The 17877-nt window shown below is 33.0% G+C and overlaps 1 protein-coding gene across 4 annotated transcripts in view; it reads right to left on the bottom strand.

The window, feature by feature from the left end:
- The window catches only part of LOC136028317 (uncharacterized), a 79431-nt gene that overhangs the window by 37776 nt on the left and 23778 nt on the right, over positions 1 to 17877 (bottom strand). For all 4 annotated transcript variants that reach the window (XM_065706083.1, XM_065706082.1, XM_065706084.1 and 1 more), the window contains exon 5: positions 4512 to 4691. In XM_065706083.1, the coding sequence (XP_065562155.1) occupies positions 4512 to 4691 (180 nt within the window). The remainder of the gene's footprint in view (positions 1 to 4511; positions 4692 to 17877) is intronic.

The raw sequence follows: 17877 nt of genomic DNA, 5'->3' as shown, positions 1-17877 counted from the left end.
GATTAATAATAATATTTCCTTAAATAGGGATTTAGGAGAATATTCAAAAAAAAGCTCTATATAAAAATTTAATTAAAAATGACCTTACGAAATGTTATAAAAAAAGCAATAGATATTAACACAGAACCTGTCACAAGTTTTAGGCAACTAAATGTCACATTTTAGGCAACTAAAATGTGCTTTTAAGAGGTTCTCTTTCATTTCAATGAATTGCCTCGTTTCATCACAATTTATTTATCAGTCCTGGTTGAACTTCGCTGAGGTAAGGATGCTGGGACTGTTTTGAAAAACTGTTCATTTTAGTTTTATTGATTTTATCCTCTTGTAAGTTGTCTTTTCTTATATATTTTTGTATTGCTGAGGACGGCCCTTGGACATAGGGCCAAAATATTTATTATAATTTGTTTCCCACTGTCTTGAGAAATTCCCTATTGTTCTTCTTGTTTTTGGTGTTTGTGATGGAAAGGCAGTGTGGTCTTAGTCGCTATTTACGTTCTACTATGTTAGTCTCTGGTAATGCTATTCATTGTTACAATACGAGACAGGCTGATGGAACTAGGACGATATTAACATCCTAGCACACTTGGAAATTTCTTGACATGTCTCAAAAATCGGTCAAAGTTCTAACAGTGTTCAAAGTGCTGTTGGCCCTCAAATTAAAAAATGTAATTAAAATATATATATATATATATATATATATATATATATATATATATATATATATATATATATATATATATATATATATATATATATATATATATTATAATATTATTATAAATATTATGTTAAGGAGGTGTGTTATCTTATGTGCGGTTGTTAGTTGCTCTCCAAATCTTTTGTCCATTTTGGATGATATGGTAAAATTACATGTTTGATAGTTTTGTCATATCTTCTTGCGTCTGCTAAGTGTTAAACCTTCTACTAATTATAAGCTAAGAATTTTGTTATTGTAGTTTTCTTCGCAAATTTTATATTACCTATGGATGCATGTAGACTCGTTAGAGGAGGGGGGGGGGTCTGAGATGCAATGATCGCGAAAATAATCATTGTGTTTTCATTAGTCTCGGGTATTGGCGCGAAGATTCTGCAGAAACGTTACCTCGGAATAATAAAAGGAATCCCGCTGTCATTTCATGCTTCCGAATTCAAAATGCATCCAGGAGTCGTTGACGCAAACCGAATTGGTTTATCCCAAACTATCAAGCTAGACTTTTCGGATTCGTTTGCAAAACGTGACGTTATGAAGAATGGGGTAAAAATCGGTTACGAGATTTTCAGAGTTTATGATTTCGTAAGTGTACCACGATGTTGCTTTGTCTCCTGATCACGTTATCAACGATTGAACCAGTCAGGTGGAAAAATGTGCGCGCTGCGCCGAAAATCACACTTTTTCGAAAGATGCGCCCAGTACAAATAGCCCTAAATGTGCAAACTGCGGCGACTCTCACAATTCATATAATCTATTATGTCCAGTGCTCAAGTCTCGTATTGCGACCGGTGTGAAATAATGATGTCGCAAAAGTTCTTGGTTATTTCGTACAATATAAATGGAATACGTCAAAAAGAGCACATCACTGACAAATTTTTGAGAAACTATGACACCGTTTGTCTTCAAGAACATCGTTTATCTTCAGCTAACACCAACTTGTTGAAACGGAGTGCAAACCATATTACGTTTGTGAGTGATGCACGGTCTACGTTCGGTAGACCTTCCGGAGGCCTCGCCTGTATACTGAGACATAGCTCCTTCTCATCCACGATGCCTGCGCTATTCCGTAGTAACGAAAACCTCTTGGCCGTGCAAATTGCCGATTTAATACTTACGAATGTGTACTTTCCTTGTGATCGTAAATTGGTTCAATTACTGAATAAGACCTGTAGTGTTTAAAAAAAAAAGTGACAGAATCCGCATCATCTCTCGGTTACCAATTTGTTGTCGCCGGGGATTTTAATGCTGATTTATTGAATTTAAATATTCGGTCTGATATGGTTTTCGAGTCTTTATCTAAGTTTAAGCTAGTGGATAAGAATCGTCCGTTTTCTTACATCCATCATTCAAGGAGACTTACTAATATAGATCATGTTCTTTGCTCTCCCAATTTATCTGTTTCACTATTTCTGTACATAAAACAGAAAGCGATATAGACCACCTACCAATTTCCTTCATGCTTGTTCGCAAGATAGTTCTACTAGACGTGGGAATCGTAGATGCTTTACCAGGGGAAACTGGAATAAGGCTAATTGGGCTCTTTATATTTCTACCCTTACAGCTTTTTTGTCTAGGATAAAAGTTCCTTTTCAGCTACTTCAGGTTGGATCTAAATTTGTAAATAATAAAAATATTCTAAACAAATATTATTTTGATATTATATCGTGCATGAAGGAAGCTGAGAGGGTGGCTGCTCCCGAAGAACGTGTTAAATTTAATACACGGAAGCCTGAATGGTCATGGGATCTGGGTCTAAAATCAGTAAAAAATAAAGCAAAATTTTGGCTACGTATTTGAGTTTCTTGCGAACGACCACGTAGCAGTGTAGTATTTCAGCTTAAACAGTAAAACTAAACTAGAGTATACAAATTATTTACGGTCTGCAAAATCTAAACTTTGCAAATTCCCGTCAAGTAATTTAGATTGGAAAAAAGTGGTAAATTCAGATAAAATTGATGACTCTTCGTCAACAAGTAGCCCAATTAGTCCTGCTACTGGTGCAAATACTACGACAAGATTTTTAACACTATAAACCATTTTGTTCAAGCTACTTTTATGAGGCTTCTTATTTCTGCGCTTCCCATATCACTCCGCCAGAACCAGATCCTCCTAGTTAATTTAGTTTCGGTGGCACAAGCTATAAAGAAGCTTAAGTCTAGCTCTATTGATTGTGATGGTATAAGTGCCAAACACCTAAATGTTGATTGTCCAGCTCAAATCCAACATTTACAACTTCTGTTTCAAATGTGCTTATGCACCGCGGTTGTGCCTAAAAGTTTTTGTGCGGAACAGTTACTCGATCCTGAAAAAAGGAAAGATTCCGACTGAGTGTGCATCTTACAGGCCAATAGCGGTTTCCTGCAATATATGCAAAATTTTTGAGTATCTTCTCCTCCCATCAGTTAATTCTTTAGCATATTTTGGTGAAAATCAGATTGGGTTTTCAGCTCGGGTAGGTTGCCAGCAGGCCCATCGAATTTTGGCTAATGTTCTTACTGATGCTACTAAAAAGGGATTCGAGTTACATTTATGTGCTTTGAATCTCTCCAAAGCCTTATGACACCGTTACGCATTCCCAAGCTACCTTTTCCCTTTTTAGTCATGGTATCAACATATCAGTAATTTTTCTTCTTAGATATTGGCATTGAAATACCTTTTTGCGTATTGAAACGGATATGAGGGTTTCAGAAAGTAAAATTCCAGTTCGACGTGGGGTCCAGCAAGGTGCTGTCCTCTCCCCCTGTATTTTCAAACTTTGTATATCATCTGTCCTTTCCTCTATCCCACCTACTTGCATCCTTAATTCTGTAAATATTTCTCATCGTGCCTATGCTGATGACATTCTTTTGATCAGTAGGAGTAAAAAGGGCTTTCTTTGTCTGTTTCAACAGTAGCATCTAACTTCATGCGATTGCACTTTCTCTTAATCTTTCAAAGTGTGAATATCTTTCATTTAATAGTAATATCACTACTCCTCTAATCTGTGGATCTTTTTCTATCCCGTCGGTTTCTTCATTTCGGTGGTTGGGAATTAGTGTGAGTAAAACATTAAAATCCTTACGGACTCTCGCCGTTGCTGATTGCAAGAAGAAAATCCAATTAAGTTACTCTAAAATTGTTGCTAACCGAGGTAGATACAATAGAAAGTCTATTGCTAAATTATATTTGGATTTTACAGATCATTCGGTTTTTTTTTCCTTTCTGGTATTTACCCTATTTTTTACAAAAAAGATATCAGTTCAATTCGTCCCTATTATTTCCGGTTTTCCCGTTTTCTATTGTATCTGCCTCCATGGTACAGGAATAGGAGCCTCATATCTGTTTAGTTTCCCGGATATCGGGTCAAAACTCACGGAGCTTGCTGGCAAAATACGCCAGTCTACTTATAAGTATCTCCCGCCCACAGTGGCCTTACTCGTTTGCTTTAGTTTCTTATTCTTTCTGTTTTGTGTAGTGTTTGTTTTGTTTCTTTTATTTGTACTCCGCTTTGATTTTTTGTAGCGGGTCAAAAATAAATTATTATTAAATTATTATTATAACGATTACAAAAATTATACTACTTTGTGTTTTGTTTATGCTAACATTTCTTTTTTCAGATTGTTTTGTTTTGTTATCTTGTTGTTGTCTCTACGTGGTTTTATATAGGAAATTATTGTACATTTTAGTCACACAGGCTCATTAGAGGTTAATTTTTTAGATTTTGTTCCTGTTTTTTTTTTTTTTTTTTTTTTTTTTGCCTAATGAATTATTTCTTCTACAATTAAGATGCAAATGAAGAAGAAGAAAAACAAGAACTTACTCCAAGGGTGATCATAGCGAGTCCAGATAGTAGATGAAAGATGGAAATTGTCCACATCAGACACTTCTTTGACCGCAAATTGTTGCCGATTTCGTCCGGATTATCGACTGTAAAGCAGCACACTCCTCTTCGGTTCCATCGACTTGCAAAGTGCAAGATATTTTCACGTCTATCAGAAGCCTACAATACCAAAATATTTTCAAATATAAAGACGTAAAAACCAATTCACATTTAATGCTAGAGGTCCAGACCACAGACAAAAGATGTCCACCTTTTGATGTCCGCATTGGATACCCACATGTCCAAGAGGCCTATCCTACAATATTAACAAGGGTATTGGGTTTTAGATACCCCTTGAAGCGATTTGACAATGGTGGCGTTGTATGTTTGAACGCAGTATTGGCCTGTCAGAGGCAATACTTTAGTATTCGCTATAGTAAAGAGTCAAAAGGCTTCAGTGTATTATTTATTTATTATTTCTATTTTTGCAGAAACACTTTATTTGGAAGAGGTGGTTGTAGTAACTTTGGAGGAAAATTTAACGGAAATATAAAGTTTTAATGCTCTTTTCAAAAGTAAGAAGTGATCGGGAGGCAACCATCCGCCCTCTTATACCCTTTTTACCTGTCCTCCCCCTATAGACGTCTGGTCAAATTTTTTGATGGCTATTTTGTTCAAAATAGTCTGAAGATGACACACCTTTGCCTCCAGGAACAACCTGACCCCCCACCCCCAAAAAAAAACTGCCCCTAGGGTGGAGGTTATATGTTACGGAAGTTGCCCTTTGTTCATATATACGGTTTGTTTTTGGGGAAGGGGGGATGTTTCATCCTGGGCCTCGAAAAGGACTAAGGGTATTAAGGTTATCTGTCAGGAAATGTTGAGCAGCATATTCAACAAAATGAAAAACAAAACAATATGTGTATACTGGTTGCAAAGAGGGCGTATCAGCAATATCTCAGGAGCGGCTTAGGGTATTAAGTTGAAACTTTCAGGACATGTTGAAAAAGATATTGAATAGGGATTGGAGGGCAACCAGCTTCTCTACTCGCCCTTGTTTGATTTCCTCACTAACACTAATCACAAAATTTAGATAGGCATTTCTTTAAAAGAGTCAAAACGTCCTACATCTATGGCTCCAGGATGGCTTGACCTTCCACAGCCACCAGGTCGGAAGTTGTAAATTAATCAATTCACCCATTTTAACGAGTTGATCACTGGGAAAAGGGAAAGTTTGATCCTAGATTGGTACATCCAGGAATAGTATAGTAAATGGAGTTTCTGCCCCACCTAGCTCATCCATTCAATTTACATAATTTTCAGTCCATTTTACATCATTATAACATCAAATACTGCATATTTTTGAGCATTTTCTATCCTTATATTCAAAATGAAAACATATCCTTGGAAATCAAATTTGGTCTCATTTTTACACTTCACATTTTAAACACGGGCGCTAGCCCCACCTAGACCACCCCATCAATTTAATCCATTTTCAATTCAATTAACACCACTTTAAATTAAAATTTCCAATATTTTTACAATTTCACATCCTGAGCGTTAAGATCGAAACAGGTCCTGCGAAATAAGAATTTTAAATGTAATTTAAAAAAAATAGTTTAATTATATTCGATTCTTCCTTTACTATTGATAAAATGTTGCAATTTAATATGATTTAATATTTAGTGGACGGTTGGATATTAATATCTAAACAGTTTATATTATATTTATTTGTTCTTTCAATAACCTTTAAAATCAAACCTTTATTTAATCTTGTAAATGTCTTTCAAGATCAGCTGCATTAGAATCAAAACGCTTAGATGCAAATAGATCAACCATTTCACCTTTAAAATCAATAATGATTACGATTTTCTTTCCATATTTAGTTGTAAAACATTTAATTCCTGTTGTCGTGTATTCCATTCCAATGACTAAATCTTCTTTCCTAATAGTTTGATTATTTTTCACTTTCATTTCGCTTAAAAGTTTCTCCATTTATTAGTTGCTAATTTTATTAAACGAATTTACAAATCAAAAACAGTTTTTCTTTCAATTACCTCTGGGCTTTCTTCTCAAGAATTCGATGAACGAATTCTGGGAAGAAATCCAAATAGTCAAATGAAACACAAAAAGGTTATATAAAATCTCCTTACAGGCCTGCATGGCCGACTTGTTAAAGCGATTGATTGATCATCGGTTGGGATCCAACAGTGTGACTCTTACTGTTACCTCGTGTAGCAGTTGATGATGACGATACGATCGGGTTACTGGCCCAGATCAAGGAGTAAGAAGCAGACGAGTTCCCTTCAAACAAAACACCCTGCGGGGTTAACCTCGGAGCCCAGGGTCATGTGAGATCAAAAACACCAAAAAAAAATGGATAACAGCCTGGGGAAGGAGTCTTGCTTTATATATTAAAAACGTAAAGAATTTATTGCAATAGAAAAAACAAATAAAATGGATAACAGCCGTGGGGCTTTTATCCTTTTTTTTCACCATACCTAATACTTCATCTGTTTTTTGATTTTTCATTCTATATAGATAAATAATTTACATTATTTCCTTTATCTACGTTTTGATTTTTTGTCAATAAAACTAATGCTAAAATTTGTAACGAAATAAAAAGCAAATAACATAAATATCTTAACCATTCTTTAACTGTACTTAAATTCTCCGAATTGAATACAGAATAAATATTCGATACACTTACGAGAAATTGCTCTGTGATTTTTTGTTGTGTAGAAAAGCAAGCTACATACGCCATCTTTATTCGAACTGTGAGAAGAAACAATATGACTATTACAATGTGCGAATGAAAAATAAGTACAAATAGAGCGATTAACGAAACAAGCAAAGCTAGTGGGGTGGAAAGTAAGAAGGGTTTTACTTATAAGTTAAACTTTACAGACTTTACGCAATATTTATAAACAATTAATTTCACTTGTTTCATATATTTTCACGAAACAAACTGTAATGTTTTACGTAATTCATTTTCTCACTTACTTATTTCTTCATTAATCAATTCACCTGAGCAAGCAATGCTACATAGAATGAATAAGCAGTTTTATACTCAGCCTTTCTTTCTGCTATTTTTAGATAATTTTCAAGTATTTCAATCAGAGCTGCCTCAAGACTTTAAGAAGCAAGGGGTAACATAGCAAAAGCAGATAAACCTGAAGCATTAAATATAAATTTGGATACTAAGAAAGTATTACTAACATTTCCGTAATATTTAAACTTCTATAATAAACGAATAATCTCTTTTCTAGTTGTTCTTCTATTTATATTTGAAAATAAACTTTAAATAAAATTCTGCGGTTCCATTCCCAATAATCTTCTTTTTATATAATCGACACACGAATGACCAGAATTCACAGCGTTAAAATTTTGGACTTGAGTAGAATGATAGGCAATTTGCTTATTTGAATTCTCTAAGTAGTTGACGATTTATTTCCAGGTCGGATTCCAAAAGAATCGTAAAATTCAACAAATACGTACTAGGGATAACTGAAAAAATTAAGTCCAATACGTCCCAGGCGATCCAATACAGTCATAATTGACTACACCACATTCTTTTCTCTTTATTTTACCTAGTAAGTCATCTCAAGAAAAAACACCTCGAAAATAATGAATATAACCTAATTCATTCAATATGACAATATTTGTCGATGATAGCATGTGATCTTTTATCCTTTCTAACGTTCCCCATTTTTTGGAAGCAAACATTCTTTGAATTGTGAAATCTCAGCTTCAGCAACTTTTCCAGATCTTCCACACTGTTTAGGTACTTTAACCACTTCTTCTTGTATTTTCGTCGGTTTACCACATTTTTCGGGAGCTTCAAGAACCACTTCCGACCCAGATCCAACAATTTTGTGTGTAGCTGGCAATTTTAACCTCGACCTTTCAGTAAAGTCCCCGGTAATGTTAAACCTTCACCATTAGCGTTTGAAGAACCAGTTATTTTATCAACAATTTTCATTTCAGCACATGTACCAAATGCAGCTGTACCCACTTGTTAGAGCAGCTTTACCTGATACCGCTGCTAATGGTATTAAAAATGGAAGTAAGCCACCATTTTGAATCAGATGATAATATGATATAATTATGTAGACATCTTTATTCTTTATTTCCCTTGCTCAATTTCTTCAATCTGTTTTCTTTTAAGCAATAGTTTAACAGGTTGTTTTTACCAACAAAATATTTTCTATTCAAATTCGACAATTTTCTTTTTTCTTAAAACATCTGTTTATTTTTACTTTTTGAAGAGGAGATAAATGAATTGTGTATTCGATAAAGTCAGCTTTTTTATTGATTTCAAATTTATCGAGAAGAGACAAGATCGGTAATTATGGATGATTTTGAAGTAATTGTTTGTAGGATAAATCAATATCGCATCCTTTATTTTCATTTTTACATTTTTCAATCTTAGTCACCTGACTTTTATGAAGCAATAGTTAAACAGGTTCTCGTTAATTCACTTTTGTATGCGTTACTCGCACTTAACATTCTTGTTTTGCATCGAAACCCGTTTTAATTATTGTTTTTGAAATTCTGAAGATAAAATTGTAAACTCTTCCATTTACTAGACAGTTACTTTTATAGATAAAATTCCAAGGTAAAGATTTTCGTAATATTCTTTTCAAAAAACTTCATAGGCTTAATAATTACTTCAACCCTCCATTCATTCTCTTTTGAAATGCTTCTTTGGGATGTTTTTTGAATATATTTATTATTACATTTTTGAAATTGTCTAAACGTTCAGATAACTGCATAAAGCCCTTCGAGTATACCAATGAAGTTTAAAAATTAATTGCATCCGAATAATTTTTTGGGTTTGCAACATTTCCAATTCTTCTATTTTCTGCATCAATATCTTTTTTTTGATACTTTTTAAGGTATTTTTTATGAATAGCCCTTTGTTATCAACTCTAGCCAATATATTGTAAGGTAATTGATAAATTTTAGTTAATCTATTAATATCATCACTTAAATACTAATTTGTAAGAATAAGTTGGTTAACAACTTCACCCTTGAAGTTGTTTAAAATAATTAATACGTTTTATAAATTCATAGCATCTTTCTCTGATTTTGGATCACCTAGATTAGTTAATCGTTTCATTTGTAAATCAAGATTACCATCATCATCCAGTAATCTGCTTTCGTTATTTGCATACATCCGATATTTAGTTTCTAAGCTTCCAAACTTGTTGGTTTAGTATACATAAATTCTATCAAGCGAATATCCAAGTTCTTTCTGTACTTGAGAGATCCATCATTTGTTTTCAAGTCAATTAGTAAAAATCCATGATTATTTGTTGCTTCATTAAAGTAGTTGATTTTTATCTTTTTTCGAGTCAGATATATGGTTTTAACTGATTCTATGAATTTCTTTTGGATTAAAACACTTGAAAATGCAAAATAGTTATAGTGTAATCGCATAATTTTAGGTGTATCAAAATAGGGCGGAGAAATATAGATAATAGTTTTTTTCCTACCTCAAACGAATAAATTTTCAATATTTTCTTATCTTTTCTGTTGCAAAATCGTCCAAGATAACTAAATTTTGAAACTTGGAATCTAGGTCATCAACATCAATGATATCGCTTTTACCATTACTCGCAACCAAAAGATCCATGGCACCTTTCTTCCAAGACATTCAGGCTAACCATTAAATCTTTATATTTATCTTTTTCAACATCTTTAGCATACATATGATTGTTTTAGTAAATATGCTTGGTGTATTCCTTTAAAGGATAAAATGGATGAAAAAATTTGATCTACGGTACACGGGCAACGTGAGGTGTTGCGGCTACCTTTGTTCGGCTTCGCCGAGTATAGTGTTGCGAGAGCAGTACTTGGATTTTGTTTCATCGCTTCGATTGAACGCTGAAGTTGTTAATCTGTAAGGATTTTAAAATAAAAACTAGACACACCAACTCACAAAAGTTAAAAACTCCTCATTGCAACTAGAAAATGTTGCAACCCCCCCCCCCCCACCACTGAATATGACTGTAGTCCAACAGCCGATTATTACTTACAAATTCCCTACGTGTCTTACCATCAAATACACCACAAACAAAAAATAGGCACACCAACTAGCAAAAGTTACGAGCCCCTCATTGCCGAATATGAGCTAACAGCCGACTATTGCTTAAAACTCCCCTACAGGTCTCACAATTGGTATCGACCTATTTTCGGTTTCAGCGCGTACCTTACTACTGAAGTTGTGTAACCCCACGTAAGTTGTTTAACTTACTACTCAACCCCTATAAACTTTCAAACTGGTATATCTCATGAAGGAATTTTTCTACAAAAAAAGGATGATATATACTTGGATCAGCTCATCAAGAGCTATCGACTTAAAACTCCCCTACAGGTCTCACAATTGGTATCGACCTATTTTCGGTTTCAGCGCGTACCTTACTACTGAAGTTGTGTAACCCCACGTAAGTTGTTTAACTTACTACTCAACCCCTATAAACTTTCAAACTGGTATATCTCATGAAGGAATTTTTCTACAAAAAAAGGATGATATATACTTGGATCAGCTCATCAAGAGCTATCGACTTAAAACTCCCCTACAGGTCTCACAATTGGTATCGACCTATTTTCGGTTTCAGCGCGTACCTTACTACTGAAGTTGTGTAACCCCACGTAAGTTGTTTAACTTACTACTCAACCCCTATAAACTTTCAAACTGGTATATCTCATGAAGGAATTTTTCTACAAAAAAAGGATGATATATACTTGGATCAGCTCATCAAGAGCTATCGACTGCCATCAAAAATAAAATCTATCTGTCTTAGTTCAAAAGTTGACTTTTTTGCCGTAGGCCAAGTTTCTAACGTCATCACTTAGAAAGGAGCAAATGATAAACTCTAGTCTCATTAGCAATGAGAGAACTTTTAAAGTTTAAGAGGCATACCTGATACCATTTCTGTATCGGCCTATTTTTGGTTTCAGTGTGTTACTACTGATTTTGTCAACCCCTTTAAACTTTCAAACTGATATATCTCATGAAGGATTTTTCTGTTAAAAAATGGATGGCATATACTTTGATCAGCTCATCAAGATTTATCGACTGCCTTCAAAAAAATCGAACTGTCTTAATTCAGAAGTTGACTTTTTTGCCGTAGGCCAAGTTTCTACCGTTATCACTTAGAAAGGAGCAAAGAATAAACTCTAATTTCTTTAGCAATGAGAGAACTTTTAAAGTTTAAGAGGCACATCTGATACCATTTCTCTACCGCAATCCCAAGAGCAAAAAAACAGAATGGTAAACTCAACTGAAATCAGAACCGAAATGGATGAAAACAATAGATTTTTGGCCCCAGACAAGAGTTCTAAGAAGCTTTCCAAAATGCAAAGTCATATTCATCAATCCGGTCTAAGGTCCACACTTCCCAGAAAAACTGCAGAGGTTAGACCCTTACCAATTTCTAGGGATAAGCTGAAATCAGGGTCCTAGGAAACAAAAAACATGGCAAAACCAAAGTGTTGCTCTCCCAACACAATTATTAATGTGTTTTACCCGATTTATTTAAAAATAGAAAACCTATAAAATTACGAACAGATAAAGGTAAAGAATTTGTTACTAAAAACGTCCAAGAATTTTTTTAAGAGTCATGAAATTCATTGGTTCTCATTTGAAAGTGAATTGAAACCTCAAATTGTTAAACAGTTTAAAAGAACAATAAAAGAAAGATTGTGGAAATATTTCACTTATAACAACACGAAGTGTTGGATAGATGCATTACCCTCTTTCGTTGACAATTATAACAATTCTTATCATCGATCGATCAAAATGAAAACAAAAGAAGCGAGTAAAAAAGGAAATGAAAATAAAGTGTACACTAATTTATTTCCTGGTGTCGAAGTTCAAAAACCATCCGAAAACAAAATTCAATGCTGGTGATTTGGTAAGAACTAATAAAGTAAGGGTGTTTTTCATAAGGATTACCTACCAAATTGCGCAACTGAAGTGTTTCAAATAGCAGCAGTGAAACATACAACCCTTATAACGTATGAACTGTCGGATAACACTGATGAACTCATTATTGGTGATTTTTTCTAAAAAGAGCTCTCGAAAGTTATACAATAAAAACTTTCATTCTATAAACGGATCCTATAAAGTTGAATTAATTATTAGCGAGTATAGTGGAAAGTAGAAAAATACAAAGAAATATCGTTCAAGAACGTTCCTTAGCGCTAGCTAGATTTCGTGACTATGCTCAAAAGTTGAGAGCTCATATCATTGAAGCAGAAGATAAAAAATACAAATATGATCACTGACAAATTACATGAAAATGACACTAATTTAAGACGACGATTCCAATCACTGCGTGAATCTTTAAGCAACACATTAAGTTTACAGGCAAACAATGAAGCTCACTCAAGTCCAGCTATTTTAGCCCCCAATAAACAAAATTTCATTGCTAATGTTGATTCTGGGATAGATGATAAACTTTTGAGAGAACTCAACAAGGACTATGATCCTAAGAGATTCTATTTTGAAATACCTAATTTTTATTTAGACAATTATCAATATTTGAAAGATGCAATTGATGAATTAGGAACACTTAATCAAAGATATGGTAGAAAGATGAAAGGTGTGAAATCCAGTGAAATAGAAAAAAAGTCTCAGTTCTTAAAAATCTAGAGAAGAAAGTTAAAAGCTATTAAAAATAACTTTGATGTTTTATAAACTCAGCAAAGAACTGGGATTTACATAAATGTAGATTATATGACTGGAAAAATTATACAGTTTGCTAGGTAGCATAGCTGCTTGAAAAAATCCGATGAAGTGAGAAATGAAGCTATTGACCTGCTCGATTCATTATTCAAAAATAATTTTTTTTAGAAAAATGGCTGATACTATTTACAACAACTATCTCAGGATTTGAATCTTATGGAAAAATGATACTTTTCTAATAAATTGGTTCGATTATTATTAGTGGTAATAAAAATGAAATCGAACAATCTGATACAAGTCATCCGATCAAGTTAGATCGAAACACTAATTATGAAATAGCTTTAACTCAATGTACACTATGATACTCATGGTATAATATTAGTGATCGATTTACAAACAATATGCTTGAATACGGGAAAAAAGAAGGATGGGTTAACGTTGTTAAACCCAAGAGGTTGTATCTTGAAGAGGGTTTAATTATTTCTTAACTCTTTATTTCAATTCATCCCTGGATCGAGGCCCGATCAGTACATCATCCAATCTAGCAACAATGAAATTTGTTATTATTTTGAAAGAGAATTATAAATTTCGGTTAAACAGTGATTTATGTTTAATTTTAGGATTTGAAAATTAAGCTGAATTGAGTAGTAAATATAATGAAAGTACTAAAGTTGCTAATATTACAAGAAATGTTGATTAAATACATATTCACTGTTCATTAGATAATAGTTCAGTTGTAAATGGGAATACAGCCTCTGGCGTGATCTGGAGTTTTGCTCCAAAAACAGAACCCGGAACACTACTCAATGAGATTTCTATAGAATGGCAATATCTTCCAATCAATCGAAACGAATACATCAACGCGCTAAAAATGACTACAACTGATCAATTAGGTAGTCTAATTGACCTGAATGGAGAGAATATTGAATATATTTTAGATTTGAAAAAAGTTTAATGAAATTATTCAATTAAATTTATCTATAATAAATGTTCATCAATATCAAATAATTATTGTATACAAGACAGTATAGTACTGGGATTGGTAGTTTCTTTAAAAATATCGCCAATTCTAATTATTCAAGAAGTCCATATAAAATATAAAAGACGAAGCTCGTTCTATGTATAGCACTATGATTAAACCTCGACTGGAATTACTTAAAAATAGAGCGATTGAACATGGAAAAGATTGGATTGATTATAATCAAAGAAAGTTCAATGACGTGAAATCTCTTAAAGATACAAATTCAAATAATAAGAGATGCTTTAATAAACATCATGATAAACAGAAGAAAGGCTCATTCGATGCAATGATTTTTGGGAAGAGACTTAAACTACATCCCCGGTGATTCCCTCGTTGACACCCTTAGTGACAATCGAAGATCCACCTCTACTGTTTGAAAATCTTTTAAAGTGTATTCAATAATTTTTCTGTATACAAATAGCAGTGAATCAAGTTGTTGCTCCTTATTGGAGAATATTTGAAAAGCCTATTATTAATGATTCTACAACCAAATATGAAGTTACAGAAATTAGAGAAAACAATGGGAATGCATCTCAATAATTAAATTATAATTGCAATTTAGAAGATGTGGATTCTTGGATTCTTCCAAGTGATAGTTACCTTTATGCAAATGTGAAAATAACATGATTGGATGGAACCAATATGGGAAATAATGATGAACCTACTTTAACAAATACTGCATTTAATCTGTTCAGAAATGCTGAATATATTATCAATGGAAAATTGAAAGTATTGCTTAAGTAGGTATAACGACTACTGTTAAAATTTATTAGAATTTTCAAATGATCATAGTCGAAGCACAGCTACTAATGTTTCGGTATGAAGATAAAACCCAATCTGTTGATTAATTTAAAGCAGAAAATGAGTTTGAAAGCACTTTTGCACCTGTTGCAGCAGGTGTTGTAACCATTACAACAAAACAAAATAACACTTTTAATAGTGGTTTATTTAAAAGATTGAACAAAACCAAAGAAAGTCACGCGGTTAGTATGTATATTGTATATCACGATTATTTGGATATTGTCAAGATATTAATCATGTTTTAGAGGCGTTACACATTAAACTATATTAAAAAAAAATGATTTTTCCAATATGATTGTAAAATCTGGAGCTCAACATTTTGAAGTAGATATAACGCATTTATCAGGTATGTTGAAGAATTAACATCGAGGGTAGTCAGTGAACGCTATAATACAACTAGAATTATCTTTGTGTTACGGATATCTAAAAAAAATGACAGTTAGACGCAAAACAATATGACATTTGACCATATGAACACAAATAGAATTGAAGTGAGGGTAAATGGATACAAATATCCACAAGAAGATAAGAAATATGATTTCAGTAATGCTAATGAAGATTATTCTAACGCTTACCAACGATTTTTGCAGTTAGGATGTAAACATAAAAATCTTGATAATAGAACAATTGTAAGTTACAATGGTTTAAAAGAGTATATCCTTTATTTTGTTTTGATGATTCAAAGCATGAATACAATAGTTATCGAAGTGGATCAACTGCTGATATAAAAATTAAAAGTTAATTAGATCAAGTACCTGCTACTCTATGTAACATTTACCGCAATATATTTTCTGAAAGAGAAACAATCATGGAGGTCATTGATAGTTGATAATATGCTAATATATAAATTCTTTTCGAACTGAAAATTTGTTTAAGAAAGTTTGCAATTAATAAATGAAGAAACTTTTAAGCGAAATGAAAATGGAAAATAAATATAATTGAACCATTAGGAAAGAATATTTGAACAATGGAATGGAATACACAATTACAGGAATGAAATGTGTTACAACTAAATATGGAAAAAAATCGTTATCATTATTGATTTTAAAGGTGAAATGGTTGATTTATTTGCACTTAATCGTTTTGATTCTAAAGCAGCTGATCTTGAAAAGAAATTTAAAAAATTAGATAAAAACATGATTTTAAAGGTTACTGGAAGAAAAAATTCGGATAATATAAATTATTTAGATATTGGAATCGAACTATCCACTAAATATGAAATCACTAAAATTCTAATTTCACAAGACCTCTTTCGTCTTAAAGCTTAGGATGCAAAATTGTAAAAATGTCGGAAATTTTAACTTAAAATGGTGTTAATTAAACTGAAAACGGGGTAAATTGATGGGGTGATCTAGGTGGGTCTTAGAACCCGTGTTTAAACCGTGAAAAAGTATACAAATGAGACCAAATTTGATTTCCAAAGAAGAGTTTTCATTTGGAATTTAGGGATAGAAAATGTTCAAAATATGCTATATTTGATGTTAGAATGATGTAAAATCGACTGAAAATTATATAAATTGAACGAAATCGTTAGGTGGGGCAGAAACACCATTTACTATACTACTTCAAGGAATAAAAGATAAGGGTATTAAAGTCTATCTTCAGAGAATACTGAAACAAATTAAAAGACACTATATTCATCTAGGTTATCAAAAGGGCATATCTACAATATCCATGGAACCGATAAGAGCATTAACATAAAACTTAGAGGACAACTGCAACTACTACTACGACTGCAACTGATGCTTGCAGCTGCGACTACTTGCGACTGTGACTACGACTACAAATACTTGCAGCTGCGACAGTAACTGCTTGCGGGAATGATGCTTGAAACTTCAAGGGGATTTTGAACTAAAGCAAAAGATGTATCCAGGCTGTGAAAATGGCGTGTGCAATATCTCACAAACGGTAAGGGTAGTAAATGAAAATTTTCAGGGAATGTTGAGGGGGATATTGGCATAAATCAAGCCGCTATTTGCACTCCATCCTTCGAATAAGAACTTACACTTTTCTTGATTAACGAATAACTGAAATTTAAAATTGGAAGTTACCCTTTATTGGACCCTTTATTCTTTAATATCACTAAGAAACTTCTCTCTTGACGAGACAGTACACAGTTTTTGTTCCATAATAAATCGTAAAGAAAAAAATATAATAACAGCATCAAGGAGTACATAATTATTAACTGAATACATAGAAGATAATTCAAAGAGAGGTTCTGAATACCTAAAAAGCACAACTTAAGGTCTGAATTTGACATTTTGGAATTTAACATCTTGAATTTGACATATTTTGAACTTCCAACAGCGGGAAATTCCAAAATGAGAGACTTCCGTAAAAATAACAAAGAAATGAATATAAAGACGACAAACGAGTCTATGGCCAGTAAATGAAAACAAAGAGAAAAAAAAAAATCCAACAAATATTTCGTCCGTATACAAGGGGTCTTCAGCGTAGAAAAAAAAAATAGAAACTAAAACTGAAAAATTCATACAGAACTAAAATAGAGTAACACAAACTAGGTAGTTACTTTTGTGGTTTCAAGAAGGTACTGCCAATTGTAAATGTAAGTAATAGAATATTATAAATTTTATGTTAGTCTTTTTTAGTTTCGTATATATGTTTCAGTTATATTTTTTAGCTTTAGTCTCTAGTCTTTTTTTTCTCTAAGCTGAAGACGCCTCGTTATATACAGGCAAAATATTCGTTGAATTTTTTTTCTCTTCGATTTCATTTACTGGCCATAGACCCGTCCGGTCTGTTCAGTGGCTAGCAATCAAACTATAAAAAACAGAATTAACTTTTAGTTTTTCATAAGCTTGATAAAAAAAACACCTGTTTAAGATAGT

Source organism: Artemia franciscana, chromosome 6 (genome assembly GCF_032884065.1).
Source record: "Artemia franciscana chromosome 6, ASM3288406v1, whole genome shotgun sequence".
NCBI classification, from domain to species: Eukaryota; Metazoa; Arthropoda; class Branchiopoda; order Anostraca; family Artemiidae; genus Artemia; species Artemia franciscana.
Note: the sequence above shows the minus strand (reverse complement) of the source record. Positions and strands in the feature narration are given on the sequence as shown.